The sequence below is a fragment of the Aythya marila genome (assembly GCF_965140915.1).
Source record: "Aythya marila genome assembly, chromosome: 1".
Classification (NCBI taxonomy): Eukaryota; Metazoa; Chordata; class Aves; order Anseriformes; family Anatidae; genus Aythya; species Aythya marila.
Genome location: NC_139042.1, coordinates 165,241,073 through 165,260,891, shown reverse-complemented (window position 1 = coordinate 165,260,891; position 19,819 = coordinate 165,241,073). Strand labels below are relative to the sequence as shown.

The window sequence follows — 19,819 nt, the reverse complement described above, 5'->3', positions numbered from 1 at the left end:
ATTTTATTTTATTTTATTTTATTTTATTTTATTTTATTTTATTTTATTATTTTATCTTATCTTATCTTATCTTATCTTATCTTATTTTTAAATAATTAACTGTTTTAAGTGGAGTTTGTTGTTGAGATAACATAACAATCTTAAACCATAGAACTTTTCAGAAATACATTGTATAGAAGATTTTGTTGTACAACTGGCTGATTATGTTTGGTGTTAATATTCTGTGCTATTAATTTGATTAATTACTATATTAACATGGATCTGGCTAAAACAATGTCACTTTATTTTAGTTGGGTATGCTTCTCACTGTGATATCATAAATCAAGAAGTTTTTGCTCCCTGCCATGCCTACATCAGTCCAGCATTATACTACCAACTATGCCGCTTTGATGCCTGCAAATGTGGAAGCAGCTGTTTGTGTAATGCTCTTGCACACTATGCTTATGTCTGTGGAAAGCATGGCATTGCCGTGGACTTCAGATCTCATATTTCTTACTGTGGTGAGTAATGTTTGCAAAGTAGACACTCTTTTAAAATGTGTTAAATTTTAGAAATGTCACTGGCTTCATGAAATATAGCAATTGATGATTTTTTGGTGGAAGCTAGAATTGTGCCAAGGGCTAAAATCTTGCTCAGGGGGAGAATGCTGATAGCCTTATGTTAGGCATTTGAGTCAGGGACCCTGAGCTGACTCACAGAGGTGTCTGTCCCTTTCTGCTGCACACATTAGGCTACAGCCAGTAGTAAACAGTGTCAGGAAGCAGCAGAAGCAGGGCTGTTCCCTAAGGGAAGGTGAAACAGGGTGGTGGGAACTGCCTTGGGGTGGGCATGGATTTACCAAATGGGATACAGCATATTTGTGGCAGAACAGGGATTTGAAAGAGGACATTTCCAAATCATAGAGCGATGCCTTAGTTTTAACTGGACCGTTGTTCCTCTCCTGAGTTACTGGATGAATGGAGATACACACCACTCACACATACACACACACAGAAATAGAAAATAGACTTAATTCCAGCCAAGGATTTTTCTAACATAAGGCCATCCTGAACATTTCTAACTTTAGAAATCAATTAACTAGTTTATTTTTCTCATGCATTTTAACTCACTCCAGAACAGCAAAGGACCATTTTGCACTGCTGTTTTGGTGTCCCATGATATATTGTTTTGTTTTTTATTTTTCACATTTTAAGAGTATGCTGTTTTCCCTTCTCTCTCCCTCTCTCTTTCCCCCAGCTGTGATGTGTCACAGTGGTATGCTTTATCATCAGTGCTCTTCTTTTTGTAAACACTCCTGTGCTTCACTTTCTATGGCAAATGTCTGTGGTGATGACTGTGCAGAAGGATGCAATTGTCCTGATGGGAAATACTTTGAAGAGTCGGTCAACTTTTGTGTATCAATGTAAGTCATACTAAAATAGAATATGTGTGTAGGCACATTTTTCTCTTTCCAGCAAGACTGAAAATAGTTTTTCTGCTGTTTCTCTCAATATGTAGACTGCCTAAGAAACGGAATAGCAAGCAATACATGAATATTTTTTACTAGGACCTGTAGTGACAGGACAAGGGGCAACATAAAGAGGGAAGATTTAGATTGGATATAAGGAAAAAAATCACAATGAGGGTGCTAAGACACAGGAACAGGTTGCTGAGAGGGGTTGTGGATGCTCTGTTATTGCAAGTGTTTGAAGTTGGGTTGGATGGGGCTTTGCATATCCTGATCTGGTGGAAGATATCCCCAAGCAGCAGGAGGCTTGGACTAGGGGATCTTTAACCATTCAATGATTCTGATTCTAAGATTTCATACACTGCTATGTACTAATCAATAGTGGAGCTTCTTCCACTATGTATGCCCTATTGTCTGTAAAGCCATCTAGGGAACATCAGAGAAAATATGTCATACTGCTTTAAAGAAGGGTGATGAAACTTTTTTTAATTCATGGGGAAGTATTTTCACATGAAACGCTTGTTTTTAACACTTAAGAAAAAATTGGAAGGGATGCACATAGCAGCACTCCATGAAGTCATAGTATGGATAAAGTGGCTAGAGGTATTTTTACTTTCTCACAATGCAAGAATTTCCAGTTAGATGGAAGGAAATAGTCAATGAAAGGATATAGTTTCTGTAATTGTGTACCTACAGCTTGTAGCTTACAACTGTGGGTTACTGAGTTCAGGTACTGAGTAAAAAATAGAATGAATATTTATACAAATTTCAAGATTATTCAGAGATACTGCTGTTCATTGTGACATGTATTTTGGAAAGATCTGTAAAGTTCATACTGTTGGGATGAGGACTGCTTCAAACAACTGAAGAGTGTGAGGTAACCAGGTATTGCTATATTACTGGGCGGCTTCTAGGAAATTCTGTTACTACTTCTGTCCTGTCTGGCTGGAACCCTGTCAAGGTCAGGGTTAATGGATTTTTCTATGACAATTCCTCTCTCCTATGATTTTTAAACTACTTTGAACAGGAACTACATGTTGCCACACTACTCCCATAACTAGGGAGGAACGCTTCTTTCTATAAGACTGTAATGCACAGAAATAGCACATACATAAGATGGAGATTGAGGAAAGTCCTGGCTTTTTTGAAGATGGTGGGGGTATTGCCATTAACTTCAATACAGATAGAGTGTTATCCTTTAATGTTAGAAGTATGTTGTAAATATAAATTAAAAGCATAGTATGGAATGGAATGGAATGGAATGGAATGGAATGGAATGGAATGGAATGGAATAGTCCAGATGAAGGGACCTTCAAAGAGATTGAATTAGTGAATTACAAAGCCTTCTTATCATAACAGCTTGATAATTGCCTTTAAATACCATTTCATTTTGCTTTTGTATCTATATGTATAAATATTCTTTTAACAGATCTGCCTGTCGTTGTCATTACAAAGGCAAAGCCCTACAGCCTGGAGAAATCGTCCCTACACCAACAGGCTCCTGGTAGGTTTCAGTGCCAAGGGTTTTATCTTTTGTGTATTACAGCTCAGATGCTACTCAAGAGTCCTGAGATTTGTTTGTTTGTTTTTTCTTCACATAGAATGAAAGTCTCTTGTATCAAGATTTGATTTCTTTTAGACACTTATTGATAGGTAGCTTAATATAAATTGTATTGTATACTCAGTTATTTTAAGAAGAAGATACCATAAATATTCTGTAAGCCAGGGACTAAAGAGTATCTCAAAATACATGCATCAAGATTGCAGTGCTGTTCTTAGACTTGGGGCATTATGATAGCAAAGTGAGGCTGGTATCCAAAGAATAAACAATGTGATTCTATCTTGGGAAGTCTTTCAAACAAAGGCCTGTAGGGAGCTATATTTGTGTCATTTTGTATTATGAATTTGTGATGGAATCATGGCCTCACTGAAATGAGTGAGGAAACCTCCCAGGTTTCCCAGTCAAACTTGTTCATTTTACAAGGAGTGCTCTCAATCTGCTAATTAAAAAACATGTCTGGTACCTGAGTGTCAAGACTGGCTCTTGGTGAGGTCTCATATATTGCAGTTGTTATAACTGAAGCTTTGTAATCATGCAGTTGAAGAGGTGAGAGTGGGGGTTTCACTTTCTGTTATTCCTATGCTCTGTTTTTTACATTTTATTTAATGAGGAAAAAGAAAAAAAAAAAAGTAGACTAGTTCTATTGTCTAATGTGTTTTTCTGCTATTCTGCGTTTTACTAGCAAAAGAATAAAGCTATGTATCCTACCTTTTCTGCAACAAGCAATTTTGCATGATGTAGCCTTCTGTATTCACGAGGGCAGATAAGGTTTTGTGTTACACTGCCAGCATCCTGAACGACCTGGTCCTATGTTCCCAGAGAGACTTAAGTACCCACTTTATTTTTTATTTTGGTGAAACTTAGACAGTTAAATAGTACCTAACCACCTTTGTGAATCTGGGCCTTCATTACACATCAGTATTTAGAAGAGCCAAGAAAATGTTGGTCAGAACTTGCACTTTCAGATTTTAATCACTGTTCTCCTCCTGATTTCTGTTGTTTAAGTCGGGGGTAAATTGTATTTTGTTATTATTATTATTATTTTTTAAACGTGGTGGCTATGTACATTTTCCCATAGAATAAAGATGGGTTCGCTTTTCTTTTAATCAGCCAGTGTTTGAATGGAACAGTGAGATGTATGGAAGCTACTACAGACAATACAGGTAAATCATCTTGTCTATTCTTACAGTTGCACAGAGGAAGTTTTTGACACTGAATAATCATTTTTTACCCTCATGTCTACAATAATTTTGATACACTTAATGTCCTGATGTATTTAAAATAGGAGATTAGTAGCACAACTTTTTTTTTTTTTTTTTTTTTTTTTTTTTTTTTTTTTCCTGCTTGTATAGTAAAAATTGTACTGCTTTGTCACTTGGGATTTTTTTGTTTTTAAATGCGAGGTGTAGGTCAGGATGTTTAGGAATACCTAAATTAAGGCTTGGTATCCAAATTTTAGGACCTTGATTTCTAGCAAGTAAATTTTAAAGAAATTTCTAGTGAATTCAGAAGGGATTCCAGTATACCGAAAACTGCCACTTCTAAAGAATCTGCCCACCCTGAGGCATAATGAGGCATTAATTCCTTTAAGAATTGACTGTGTATTAGATCCAGGGTGCATAGATACAGATGCCTAACATTAAATAGTTTTATTGTTTTACATTAAAACATATATCGTTATATATTTCTGTAATAAAAATGAAGCTATAGACTTTTACTCAGAATGTATTCCTGTATGCACTATGTTGTATGCTAACAGTGCACTAAAATAAATAGATTTTGAACTAAAACATCTAGAAAGTAGTCAGTGTAAGGGAGCAGTTAATCTCATTTAACCTGTATTTTATGGTTGAAGTTCACACATGCCCAGAAGGGAAAATCTACTATGACTGCAGATCTCCTGCACCTGGATTACCGGCAGCAGGTGTGAATTGCGGGATCTCCTGTGCAAACCTTGCCATGAACTTCTCCTGTGTCCCTTCACCACCCTGTGCCAGCGGCTGTATTTGCCCCCCTGGGTAAGCTTCAGCAGTACATTATGTGCATATTTTTTACAGTTTGACTCTGTGTATTCCTCTTTTTAAATTCCACTGGCATCACACCTCTAATTTTGAAACTTTATCAATTGCTCTATCTATTTTTGAAAATATAGTTACATTTAAAAGACTGTCTCTTTTGTCTCTCACAGTCCTTTTCTCCTTCCTGCTGATATGAGGCTCCATGTTTTCCTGGAGTCCCATGGTATTTCCATCCTGATACCATGATTCCAGTATCTCATGAGATACCCAGCTTACACAAACAGTCTGATTAACTGGTATTTGGGACTGTCTGGACAGGGGACGATTCCCAACATTTGCTCAGTACAGGTTATTATGAGTATAGAAGCAAACATGACATAAATCATAAAGTAAACTACCTGTGTTCCTGCCTACTACACAAGTAATTGTCTCACCCAGACTTCTAGTCAGGGTTATGGTATTGATGGGGGGAGGGAGGGAGGGAGGGGGTATGAGCTGTATCCTGCACACTTCCTCTTCATTCACTCTCTGCTCTTTTGAACTCAGCCAAAGTTTTTGTTCTCTCCACTCACATATTTTTATTTGATGCCCAGAAACAGTCTGCTGAGCTCTGTAGGGGTCAAATCAAAGTATGAAAGCTAAAAACACTTGTTGTGAAGTCTCTGTCAGGATCTACTACCACTCACTCCTTCCCCCGCCTGTTCCCCCTCCAATACCTTCTGTGTGCACTTTCAGATTTGAGTCTTGCTGCAATTTGACCTCAAGTGGATTGCTCACCATTTTTTTTTTAAATCAACATTTGATTTTATTTTCCTGAATAGTAGTCAATGGTCCCTTGACAGTATACTGGTTGTGCACAGATCACAGTGTAGTGAGACTGCTAGAATTGCCCTTCCAAAAACTTGTAATGTTCCCAGATGACTAAGCACTACTGTGAATGGTAGTGAAGCCCTTTCCTTTGGAAACACATGGCAGGACAAACTCTGTTATGCAAAGAATGGTCCTCTTAAAACAAAAGTGCTTTAAATTTTCTATTCTTAAAGCTCTTACACAACTTGTTTTTCTTTTAGCTAGTAACTAAAGAGGTGGCAAAGAAAAAGAAATGCTGAAGCTCTCTGGAATGTTCTATAAAACCTGAAATAACACAGCTCAAAATTTCATGAGGAAGTGAGCTGAGAATCCCAGTAATTTCATCATCCAAAGCTGTCCTTAAACATATCCTAACACTGAGATAGAGTTACAAGGGTATTGTCGAATCACAGAAGCAGAGTAGTATGGAAAGGACCTCATGGGGCCACCTAAGTCATTCTCCTGCCTTCAGGTAGTGTCAGCAGTACCTATATTATTCGTGGCAGATTTTAAACTCACTTCCATTCATGGAAACTCTAAATGACCTTCCTAAGGCATCCATTCTAGTGCTTTCCCATTTTAATCATATTTATGAATATTTAAGTTGACTTTCCTTAAAACCAATTAATTTTTAACGAACCTTTAATTATGTGGAGAAGAAAACTCTAATCTGTGTATTCCTTTTAATTTCAGCTTTAGCTTCAAGTGAAGCAATCTCCAGATCATATTTGAGGAAAAAAACCCTCTGCTTCTACTTTTAACAGTTGCAGTGACAACTGCAGAAAGTGCTCCCCTCCAGAGCAACACCAGCAGTATATCATTTTTAAAAAGTTAACGCTGCCAAATAGTAGGAAAGTAGGAGACAGCAAAAAGTAGTTAGCCACATCTCTGGGTCACTTATTCATGATCTAGTTGGAATTGCAACTTTTTGCATTAAATGGTCTAACCTTGCCAGTTGTTTCAATTTCCCTGGTGTAGGCAAGTAACCTTCAGCACTGCTCTTTGTAAGCAGTATTTTGTTGATTCTGCCAACTCTGCAACAGCTAGCATAGCTCGACTCGCTCTCCTGTGCTTAGAACAGGGTGAGTGCTGCTCTGGACAGAGGAGCAGGCATGCCAGTCCGACTGTTTCTCTGGTACATGAGAATGATGGAGCAGCACAGAAAGAAGGGCAGCCTGGCTGTAGCCTCAGCAGCGTGCATAACACAAGGATGCTGTATAGTTAGGTGGGGCACTGCCCTTGAAAGATACTTGGTTTTGCAGTTGCAGTTTGCAGGGAGGAGCATTTACACTACCTGTGCTCTTGCAGAGGAGCTGCTGCCTCACACCAACATCCTGTCTTTGAGGTAGAAGGCGGAGCCATAACTGTGAGCTTTGTGAGGTCTCCAGCGGTGCACAGAGGACACTTTTTGATCTGGGCAGCTTTTGCTGCTGGAAAGATTGTCCCTGGCTGGATGCAAGGCCAGTTGCCCTTGATGTGATTTGGGCATTGATCTATGTTGATATACTTAAGAATTTACTTTTTCATCTTAATAATTCTTTTATTTCAAAGGATGGCTGAACACAGAGGGAAATGTTATATTCCTGACAGTTGTCCATGCACCTGGAAAGACAGGGAATTTTTGTCAGGAGAAGTCATAGCTACACCTTGTTACACTTGGTGAGTGGCATGCATTTTACATATTTCCAAATCATCCCAGTCTAGTCACGCAATGAAACTGGCATAGAAAATGTGTTGACTAAATTGAAAATCAAAAATGTGTATGCTTGTTTATAGACAGTTGCAAGAAATATCTGTTATTAGGCTCAATAATAGTCTTGGAAGAATAGACAGACTTGGGTGAGTGCTTCTTCAGGTCTGAAAAGGAAGCAGTGGATAAGAAAGTTGAAAAGGCATCAAGAACAAATGTTTGGTTACACACATATCAGGTAATCTCTAGAGAAAAGACATCTGGTGTCTTGTGAATAGATTATCAGGAAAGAGAACCAGAGAGAAAAAAAGGAAAATTAAATGTCTAACTGGTAAATAGGCTGCACCTTGGAAATGGGACTGTTTGCAGTGTGAGTTTACCATTCAGCATGAGGGACTATAAAGGAAGTAAATGGGCAATAAAAATAGAAAGGAAATTAAAAACAAACAACAACAAAAAACCACATTAATACTGGAAAATGGGATAGTGCCCAGCATCTTTTCTGAAAAACCTGACTCATGTTGACACAAAACAATTTTTCATCCTTTATAATTTGCTAGCCAAAATAGCTGTCTTTACTTCAATATTCATTGAATTATCAAAATACCAAAAGTTTGGCCTATCCATTTTTAATTAGCTGAATGCATTATTGACAAGTTGATTGAGCTTATAAACTTGGACACGCACAACCAGAGGTTCTCATAATTTTTTGTACTGCTACTTTTGAACAAATTCAAGCATGTCTCTTAATATAGCTGGCAGGAAAGGTAATCCCTCAAAGTATAAGCATTTATTTCTTAAACTCATTCCATACTTGTATGATACCCTGAAATCTTACAGGCAGCTACTGAAGGTCCTTTGCACTGAATAAGTGCCATTTATATCTTAGTAAATGTAACAAAATTTCTTAAGAAAAAATATAATATTGATGTTTTATGAATGAGCATGTTATGATATAGTGTTTTAGCTCTACTGGAGGCAGTGATAGAAAATATTTGCGTAAGTCATAAAATTTTTAAGATTTTGTATTAATTTCTTATGGATCCTTGTATCTGTGTGCTGATGGCCAAATACTCAACACTGTGTAGAAAAGAAAATGCTATGAGATGATACTGATTGTTGCTCTTCCTTACAGTGTTTGTCGGAGAGGGATATTCAATTGCACTAGTTACCCTTGTCCAGCTGTATGCACTATTTATGGTGATCGACATTATTATACCTTTGATGGACTGGAGTACGATTATGTCAGTGACTGCCAAGCTTACTTGCTAAAGGTAGGAAGATTGTTCATATATTTTCATGTGTCCAACTGAAAGTTTCCATGAGAGGGCAGATATTTGGATCATCAGAAGATGATAGAGAGAAACAAACATCAAGAAAACAGGTGTAAAACAGATGTGTCTAAAGGAAGATTCCATAAATGACATTTTGTGCTAATTCATTTGAAAATGGTACATGTACCTATGTGGTCTAGAGAAGAACAGAAATCAAAGTTTTCTGTTCTACCTTAACCATGTTTTCATCACAATGAGGGAAGAATAATATTATAGAACTGGTCTACAGCTAGATACAATCTTTACATTTATTTAAAAATTATCTGTGAACTCTGCTTGGCAGAGGGTTAATGAGGACCTCAGAGGCTGCTTGGAATCTCTCAAATGTACTCTGCATCAGATCTGGAGTTTATGTAATAATATCAAGCATGATGATTTCATAATTGAATAATGAAATACTTCATTGACATTGTCTGGCAGCTACATGCTAATGTTCCTCATAGCACATATTTACAGTACATTGCTAGCCTTTTTTGTTTAAAAATACCATTACTGACATTTAGAAATATATTCTATTTCTAACAACACTATTGTTTATTATTGTTGCTATTATTAAGATTAAGAGTGTTTTCTGAGTTACAGTGATGTGTTTAGAAGAATATTCATTTTCTGTCAACCCTAAATGTTGAACTTTAAGAACAAGAATGGTTTCTCAACAAGGACTACTGAAAATAGTTTATTTCATGTACACTTTGGCAGAGTATTCACAGCTGCAAAATAAAATGTAATGGTCCCAGAATTTTTTTCTATAAGAATACCTCATTACAAACTCCTGGCATGTATCATATTGTCTCAAAACAGAGCTCTTGCTCTTAGAAGAATATGAGTATTTGCACAACCCTGCCTCCTTTAAGATGCAAAAAACAGAGATTACTTTAACTGTGAAACAATCTCGGCCATATGACAAGGCAGAAAAGTGGGTTGCTGTTTCTTATTTTATATGCCATCCAGCTAGAGAGATGTATAAGGCAAATCTTGGCTGCTTTTTCAAATTTTCATATGATACTTGAATGTTTTGCTTTTACAATCAAATGTCACCTGCCACTCTACTACATATGAAAACACCTATTTGGAAACAAACCATGGGGAGCATTTGGAGACCAAGAATAGCACTGGCAGTGGCATCATTAAGGCACATGGCACCCTGCCAACAGTCTTTTCATCAGGTGAACATGGTAACTGGAGTGCCTATGTGTAGTTCTGTTTTTCAGACTTTTCAGATCTCACCTCCTCCCAACTTAGTTAATGTGAGAAAATATGGCCTAATTTGTTCATGATCTTTCATTTCTCTTTAGTATATGGAAAACTTGATCTATATTGAAGGAATGTTTTTCACAAATCAGGCACTACGTAATTGTGTCTAGAATAGATTATATATCTGTGGGCTCATTTTTAAATGTGAAAAGTTTGGAGAAGTTTTAGGGGAAAAAAAGAAACAAAAGATGGGATCATATGGCAGATATACAAGAACTTTGAAGGAACTAAAATATAGAATTGATGAACTATGTGATCTGTAATCCTGGAATCAGAGGAATGGAAGATTGTAGTATAACTAAATATTTTAAGAGGACTCCTCAGCTGAATTTGGCAGAAATAGACTAATACATCTGATTTCCATATGAAGGAAATTAATTGAAATCATAATAAAGAGAAATGACATGATATTGGGGAAGAACTGAACTCCTTTTTGTAAAAGAATGTCACACATCATCAATCTTCTGACTTATTCAGTGAAGACATATGGATAAGAATGATCAGGTCAATATGTGTATATCTTAGACATAAAGACATTTTGGAGACAGATTTCAACAAATATTTTTTATAGACTAGTCTCTAATAGGATGAGAATGAAGATTCTTTCAAACATAACTTAAAAGTTACAATGTAAAGGATTGGAATAAATGGCTTTTTTTACTTTTTTTTTTTTCTTGTTCTCTGAATGGGGAGAACTTGGTGATATCCCATGAAGATTCTGAAACCTCTATTTAACATTTTCAGTAACAATTTTGAAAATGTTTTGCTGGGACTGAGCAAACAGAGTGCTGATCATATAGAAACAGTCTGAACAGCTGAAACAGGAATGGACCACCAAAAAGTTCAGAATATCTTACAGTAGAAAACACTGCAAGATAAAATGGAAGATAAAATTCTACAATGAAAAATACAGATCAGTGCACGCTTAGGAAAAATAACTGTGACTGTGCTACCATGAAGATAGACTCTAAATTGCCTATTAATATGCAGGAATTAAATTTTATGTGACAAAAGTATAAGAAAGAGTTGTAATAGGTGTCTTACTAGCAGCAACCTGAGTGATAATACAAGGCATCATCCATTCTGCAATTTCACATATGCTTTTATTGCCATGTACATGGTTCCACTGCAGCTGTGTACCATGCAGTGATGTGGTTAAAGTACATTATATGAGCAGACATGTTTGCGTGATGAGGCTGCTCTTTCAAAACAGGCTTTGTTGTTCAAAGATCAGAGGATTCCATGCCTGTATTTTCATCATTGTCCTACTCTATATAATGACCATGTGCAGCATTGTTTTTTTATAGTAGTCTCACATTAATATAATGAGTCCCCTTGAGCATCTTTTTGTGTAGAATGTATGCTAGAGAGCCCTGTCTCTTACAGTCTGTTCTCCAGATCACAGAATCACAGAATCACAGAATCACAGAATTTCTAGGTTGAGATAAACAAGCCAGATGAAAGGTGGGAAAGAAGATGTAGTTGCCAATGTTTAAGTGCCTTGCCTAACATCCTGGCAGGCAGAGCTGTCTCCTAAACCATACTACCTGTCCCACAAACCAATATACCAGTATTTTTTAACTTAAAAATAAATTCAAGTATATGCACAGGTATTACAGAGAATCATAGATTTGATAGTTACTAGTGAAAAATTAATTGGTTTACTGGTAGTTTGGAGTGCTATTATAAAGTTGATTTTTAGGAATAGTGTGTAAAGGGCTCACCAAACACCTGAAACTGAAGTAGTTGATGTGGTCCTAATATTTTATATATATACAACACTGTAATAACTTTGTCCTTTTATTAATCTTTTTCCTGTTAGAACTAGACAATTTCATCTTTGCTATCTTAAATACTTTAAACAAGGGTACTATAGCAGTGCAATAAGGGAAACCATAACTACAATTAATTTGTCAGCACACTAATTCATCCCTGAGACAGAACCGGGTCTAAGAGTTATCACCTGGATCCCATGTCCCCAATTTCAGGATAACGCTCTGTTCCAACATGCTTTACAAACATACACCTTTTGATTTGGCTGTTATACTCTATGAATCTAATATATTTGAACTATTCTTTAATTTGCCACTATATTGCACTCTACCGAACAAAGTAGTCATCCTTACTTTTTAATAAGGAACTCCTGTGCTCTGATGGGGGGAAAATCAAGTATTATCTTTCAGCCAATTATGAAACTTTAAACTTTGTTTTCAACAAGAGTATCATCTGTCAGATCTTTTTGTTTAAGGTGGCAGTAGGTGAATGAAAAAGCCCTTTATAATTAGTTCAGGAGATATATACATCAGTCAAATAATGACCAAAAAAAAAATTAATGCAATCAAGAAAATTAGGCCACTAATGTTTCATGACATGATAACAAGGAATTAGGAGTTACCATGCACACTGAGGTGTAAAGTTTCTGTATGAATAGCTGACAATCACGGAGAAGATATCAATATTTTTGCTTCTTAAAACCCGACTCAGTAATTTCAAAGGAAAAAAAGAAAACCCTAGGAGACCAATACATTTCTCTTTTATCAGTATGGATCATGCAAATACTTCATTGATTTAGTTATTCCAACCAATTTCCTAATTAAAAATATGTAAATACCTTGTTTTATTACATTTTCCTTCTTGTCTTCTGTCTTCAGTGATGCTACATTCTTTCCCTAACAAAATGATCTTATTTTCTAGCAAACTTTTACTGAGCATTATTTGTGCTTGCTATTTATTTCTTCCAGTTGTGTTTCATAGAGTTTCTGCTTTTACAGTAATATTGCGGTCTTTCTATTATACACATTGGTCTTTTTCTTGCTTTGTGTTGGTTTCCAGTCCTGCATTTCAGTGTATTCTTTATTGAGGCTTGTAGGGTCAGCATGTTTGTACTTCGGAGCCCCTCAGAATTGTTCTCTTCTGAGGAGCAGATTTATATTTTCTCTGATTTGGTGAAATCTGCAAGGGGAATTTAGAGGGACCATGGGTTTGGCCATGTTAGTCACTTTCTAAATCACTTTGATGCAACCATGAAGGCTCTTTTAAAGACAAAGTTGCCACTGGTTTTAATGTGTTGGAGGATTATGAAAACAACAAGCAGACATTTGATCAAATAATTGGCATGTTGTACCAATTAGAAGGTTCAAGAGTCACCACATGGGAGCCCATTTGTTGAGAAAGAAGTTCATTTAACAAAACATACGTGACCAACTAAGCCAGTATCCCAGTTTTCCAAATGATTGTCCTGTGTCCCTTGTGTTAGATAGTGGGTCTGCCCTCAGGAATACAGTAAGGAAGCTCCTTTTTTTACATATCCCTTCTTTTATAAATTGAGACAACTATGAAGCTCCTAGTTTATGCTCTCTTTATTAGAATGCTTAATACAGAAGTTGTTTGATGCAGTGATAATCTTTTACCTGTTACTTGCTGATATATGTGGTTACTAAATTTGTTAAATGATGACTGTATATAAACTGCAGCAACCACACACAAAGCAACCACTTTTCAATTATTCATTTGTCACATCTGAGGAGGCACAAGTAGCCTTTATTCCACTTCTCCTTATTGAATATTTATGTATATATATTTTTTGTGTGGCTTTTTTTGACATCATTTGTGTCAGACAGTCTGTAGATCCATTAAATTAGCAAACCTATAGAATGTAGTAGTATCTTCATGATCTCTCTCATAGCCTGCTGGTAAAATTAACACATTCTGCTTGCTGTTGGTCACCCTATTGAGGATTACAGCTGCAGATTCAGTTAACCAACATCGTGAAATGAACTGTTCATAGTTAAGAAAATAATTTTCTTTTAACAGGCTGGGGGGTTTTAAATTGGAAACCTTACTCTAAAAGTTCTTTTATTCAGGGAATAAAATTGTAACATGGGATTGTAATCAGAACATCTTTATTTTTTTAATTAACCTATATAATCCTCAAAGCTACTTTCCATCAAAGGCTTTCATGAGTAAGTGATATACCAAAATATATCCACCTAAACCACTTTTCAAGTAATTTATATCAACAGTAACTGCATAGAAATAACAATGTGTTTCTTGACAATTTCTGTGCAAATTAGTGTCCAAAAAAGGACATTACTATTCAGGGAAAATATTATTTACTGTGAGTTGTTTGCCTTGCTCTAGTTGCAAAGAACACCAACAGTTTGCTTTTCATCAGTCCTACTATTTTAGAGGAAACCATTCTGGATGCCCCCTTTTTTTCTGGGTCTATGGAAATCCTGCAAAAGACAGTAGCCAGGTCCCCGTGGGAGACATTCCTTTCCATCCTACTCTTCAGCTGGGCAGCACAGAGCTCAGATAATGTTGGCTTGTTTGTGTTTTTCCATTTGTTTTATCCCTTCTGTGAGCAGAAGATTTGATTACACTTGGCAATGGATTTATGCTCTGGTTCCATTTTCTCCAGATCAATGATTTCAGACTCAATTACCTCTACATGCCTTTCTGTCTCCAACACCTGATTCTTCAGACCATTAAATTATGCAGTGAATGAATCACTTTTATTCTCCAACAAAGGAAAGATTTCTTTCAATTTGTGCAGATTAGCATGGAAGGTTTCCAGGAAAGGCTTGGGGAAAAGTTTCTTGCCATGAGTTTGGCTATTCGGAGGAGCATGGTATGACTCATAAGTTAGATCCTCTTTCTGTGGGCCTTGCCATGTAGTAACCACCCAGCTTGAAGAAAGTGACCTTTTCACCTTGGATTTCTGTTTATGTTCAGCATCCATCAGCTCTTTGGTCATACCAACTCTAAAATATTATCATCTGATAGTTGCCCGAAAAGTCAGATCACTGTAAGAATGGCTGTCTCAGTTGAGACACCTCTGGTGGGTAAAGCTTTGTGGACTGTTGCTGCCCACATTCTATTGTTAGAGCAGTAAAAGTTGAGGAAAAAATAGCACCATGTGCTGCTGTTTCAGGAAGCTCTATGGTACGTTGTCAGCAGTGCAATGGAAACCTGTTGCCATCTTTGAAGTAGGAGGTGCTCAGGCTTGTCACCCATAGATGCTGCTTAGCATTTTATGGCCTCTGATGCTTGCTGTTGTCAGTGAGAGATGTGACCTAAATTTATTTTGGTTTAGTTCAGGATATGAGTATTTTTGTTTCTGAATGTATGAATATAAGACTTAAGCCTATAGCAGTGTAAGTAAGCACATTTAACATTCCTTATATTAAAAATAAATAAATAAATAGTTTTCTTGCAATTTCCAGTTTTCTAGTTCCTGCCATAGTTTGCTAGAGGTCAGAAAGGCAAATTTATCACCACTATGTCCTGTCCTTTTCTGTTTTCTGTTCTATTATGTTTTATCATTGCAAATGAATAGTGATAAAATATTTACATTTATTGTGCACTTATTAATAAAACAATACAAGTACAATACAAATAAGTCTCATATAAATAGTTATGTAGATATGTAAAAATAACATCACCAACTGTGCTGCTGGTTTATATATCAGAACAGCTTATGCTGCAGACTGTGTCACTTGGAAACAAATATTTGAATGTTCCCAAATCCTCAATCTTCAGAATATCTAATTTTTAATTAGAAAAGGATTGCAGTAATCTGACCTGTGCAAAAGTAAGTCTGCCGGCATAAACATGCAAAGCTAAATAAGTGGAACAAAAGAAAATCTGTTTTAAAGGATCTTTTCTTAAACCTCTTTAGTGCATTTATCTTAAAATATTAAAAAGAAAAACCAAACCCATTCTAGCTATCTCTATTTGATTTCATCAATTTTTTAAAAATTCAAAAGTGCTGACTTAGAAGAAAAGGTTATGAAGTGTATCAAGTAAAATTTTCCCCATTACGTACTTTACATTATTAGCAGTAGAATTATGAAATTTATTTGGATTTAAAAATGTTACTGATAAAATGCAAGAACACCCAACAACTCTAGACTGCCATAAAATTACAACTAAATATCTCTATAATAAATAAAAACTGATATGATGATCTATTTTTTCTGTTGCTTGTATACATGTACGCATACTTGTAATGATCTTTCTCAAGAGTTGTTGAGAGTTCATGTTGCCTGAGGTTTATAATTTTGGGAAGTCTCTTTTAAAGAAATAGAAAGGAGTTATCATGAATGCATTAGCAGACATCTGGAAGTAGTTTGAGAGTGAGTCAGTAGCTGGGATAATCTCTCTCCCTTTGAATTTTCTTCAGTGATTCTATTTAGTGTTGCTCTCCTGCATCTTTACTCAATTGTATGACAGTAACAGGAATGTGTCATATCGCACAGACTCATTGCAAGTTTCTTTGCCATATTTTAAGTGCAAATAATCACATAGTCTGCCACTGTAGAAGACACTGATGGAATTAAAATTTTTTTGTATGTATATGAGCAATTTATCTCTTTTAGGTTCATAGTTCCTAAGTGTGTTTTTGTATACTTATGTAGAAATAACATAAGTGGGAAAATAAATAATATTACTATTCCTTTTCTCTCTCCTGTGAGAGGACAACTTCTCTCTTTCCTATAATATTGTAACCAAAATCTCATGCAGATTTTCTCCTAAACTGAGACAGTGTGTATCAGTGCCATCTGCTGACTTTGAATAATATTGCTCCAATATTTGAATACCTATAGGGAAAACTGATGGTACAAATTTGTTCAGGATAAGCAGGTATTATGTAGTTATACAGAATGTATGTGTATCATTTTGGAACGGTATAGGAGAAATTATCATACAAGCAAAACAAAAAGAAGCCTTTCAATCAGAGATGCTTCTTGCTGTCATCTGTGAATGAATTTTGAATAACTAATGTATTTTTAAAGATTATCTGGATATGAACCACCCTAGAAAATGGTACAATAAACTAACAGAAAGATCATGTCAGGTGCCAAATCATATGGCTGGTCTCCAAAACCACTTTAATATTTATGCTGAAGTGCTCACTAAACCTGGGATAAGATGCTTTACTCCCCCTTGCATCAAGCTTGCTGAAGCAATGTTTCTGAATGTTAAATTCATTCAGAAGGAATTCAGAACACTCTAAACGACCATCAGACTAATTCTGAGTTTCCTGAAAGCTTGTCTGAACAGAACTAATAGCATTTCTCTTAAAATATGCAGGAAAGAGAAATATATATATATATATATATATACTTTTAAGAATAATTGTATTTTTTTTCATTGTTTTGGAGCTTTTGACATGTATTTGTGTTTGCAGCTATATATGAAAATCTCCAATGAGTCATGAAAACAAAAGGAAAATGGGGCTGATCTATCTCTGTCTAGTTTACAGTATGTCCCTAGATGCTTTTGTGGGCAACTTAGTTTGCAAGTTAGCATATTGTAGGAAACAAACAAACAACAACAACAACAACAAAAGAAGGCAGCATATCAATAAAATAAAATAAGTCTTCATACTGACAAATTAGAGAGATTTTAATGAACCTTTCAAAGAAATAAATACAGCCCCCGTAAATTATCTCATCCCAGGCTTCAGTTTCATTATGTAAGTATGCTGCACAGTGCTGTTGTTGGTTGATAGAAATTTCTGCTGGGATATTGAAATAGAAAGTTTCTAACAAAAATAAGCCCTAGCATTCCCAAGCACTACTAAAAAAAATCGAAAGGACCATGTTTTTTTGGATAGGAAGAAATATGGAAAAAAGTGCAGTGAAGTCTAGAAAAAGAATGTTCTGAGAAGCAGGACTGACAATGAGCGCTTGACTGACTGCCCAGATCTGTGACTCTGTCTTCCTTGTTGCTTGGCAACTCCATGTTATCACAAAGAAACTGATATTAAGTTGGAACAGGCTGGATATGGTAATTTACGTGGGAAGATACTCTTGCAGTGGGAAAACCATTTTATTTCTAGTTTCTGTCAGCGTAAGTAGGTTTAACATGATGAACTGTAGTACATCCCCTGTCGGGTGCATTTTACCTAAAAAGGTAAAGAGCAACTCTGCCTTGGAAAGGCTGTGAAAAAAAAAAAAAAAAAAAAAAAAAAAAAAAAAAAAAGGGAGAGAAGGAGAGAGAAAGAGAGAAAAAAAGAAAGAAGAGAGAGAGAGAGAAAGAGAAAGAGAAGAAGAGAGGAAGAGAGAAAGAGAAGGAGAGAAAGAGAGAGAAAGAGAAAGAGAGAGAAAGAAAGAAAGAGAGAGAGAGAGAGAAAGAAAGGAGGAAATAACACCTTGTTATTTATTAGACCTGCTCCAAGTGCCCACTCAGACATTTCTTCCAACAACATTGACAAAAGCTGGTTTTCATACCTGTGTGTGGATCCAGCACAGATTAGAGAAATAGAAATCGATCATTATCACTTATAACGTCGCAGTCCCTAAGAGCTCCAGCGATTTCCCCAAGACCTCTCTGTCTTCAATAGTAAAAGACAATCCTCACTTTATCTTAGTCCTTGTTCTTTCTTCTGCATTGGCAATAGTTAAGCACTATATTTCAACCGTACTTTTCTTCCTTGCTGATAGCAGAGGCTGCTCATACAGCAGCTACAGACTAATTTGAAGCCCATTGTAGCCATGGTGTAATCAACTTTGAATTTAGATGGTATTGCATGGGTGGGAGAAGAACCATTTTTACTGAGTTGTATGGAGAGAATGGCAAAGGCGCGTAAGTAAAGGAAATCTTGTCTTGAAAGGTTTGAGCCATAAGAGATAACTGTTCTTAAATTTGTTTTAGGTCTAAGATTTAATTGGAAAGAGACAAAGTACAGAAGATTCCGTATTTAATGTAAACATTTTTTTTTTTCTTAAACATCTGTTTACACATAGTTCTATTGAACTGCATTTCCATCCTGCACCATTTCCAGTAATTTAACACCAACATGAAGTCCTACAAGTAAGGAAGTACTTCACATGTCTTCAGGACTCCCTGTTCTGGCTTTGGTCAGCAAAACACTCCCTGTCTCCAGGCTTCTCTCTGCTGCAGAGTTAACTTGAAATATAACTCAACTTTTGCCCTTGGCTCAAATCCCAACCATACACAAAAACTTCTGTCTCGAGTATGTTGATGCTGTTCTGCTGAAGGGATTGGCCTGGACTGTCAGAAGGCACAGGCAGCAGTTTTGATTAGCATAGCTAGTACAGTTACCCGATGCTGCTCCAAGAACTTGTCTTCATTGCCAAAAAAGGTGTATTTTTACTGTGGGATAATTAGCCTGAATTAACAATCCTTATTTAAAATAAAACCCTCCATCTCTTTCCTTACAGTGAAGACATTGCTTCCCCATTAACTCAGAGTACCCCCTTTTGCTGAGGCTAAGCTAACTGAAGAGGAATGAACTTTGCAATGAAAACAGCCCGTAATGTTCCAGGCATCAATTAGATCTGCATACTGCAAGCTAAGCCCCTTTCTGAACTGACTCATGGCAAGGGGGTAGCTTCCTTGCTCACTTTTCCCTTGGCCAGCATAGAAGGTATCGACTTGCATCCTATTTACCAAACTAATGAGTTTGTCTCCTTTTTAATTTACCACATCACCTCCAATAAATCCCAAAATGCTCTGGGCTGTTATCTGACTCGGAGGGGAATAATTACTGGATGGGCTCCAGCAGTAAGCCTGGCTTAATTAAAACATAGTGCATTTCCCAAAAAGGTAGCGACCAATTTTATTCCGAGTGCAACCTAAAACAACTTTACTGCAGGACAGGACAGATGAACCTCTCTCTACTCCAAAGCTTCCAGT

The 19,819-nt window shown here is 36.3% G+C and overlaps 1 protein-coding gene across 1 annotated transcript in view; it reads left to right on the top strand.

The window, feature by feature from the left end:
* Positions 1-19,819, top strand: part of OTOGL (otogelin like) — a 97,739-nt gene that overhangs the window by 28,952 nt on the left and 48,968 nt on the right. The window contains 7 exon segments of the mRNA XM_082752582.1: positions 291-500; positions 1,237-1,402; positions 2,877-2,951; positions 4,119-4,171; positions 4,864-5,026; positions 7,427-7,534; positions 8,701-8,839. Of these exon segments, the coding sequence (XP_082608708.1) occupies positions 291-500; positions 1,237-1,402; positions 2,877-2,951; positions 4,119-4,171; positions 4,864-5,026; positions 7,427-7,534; positions 8,701-8,839 (914 nt within the window).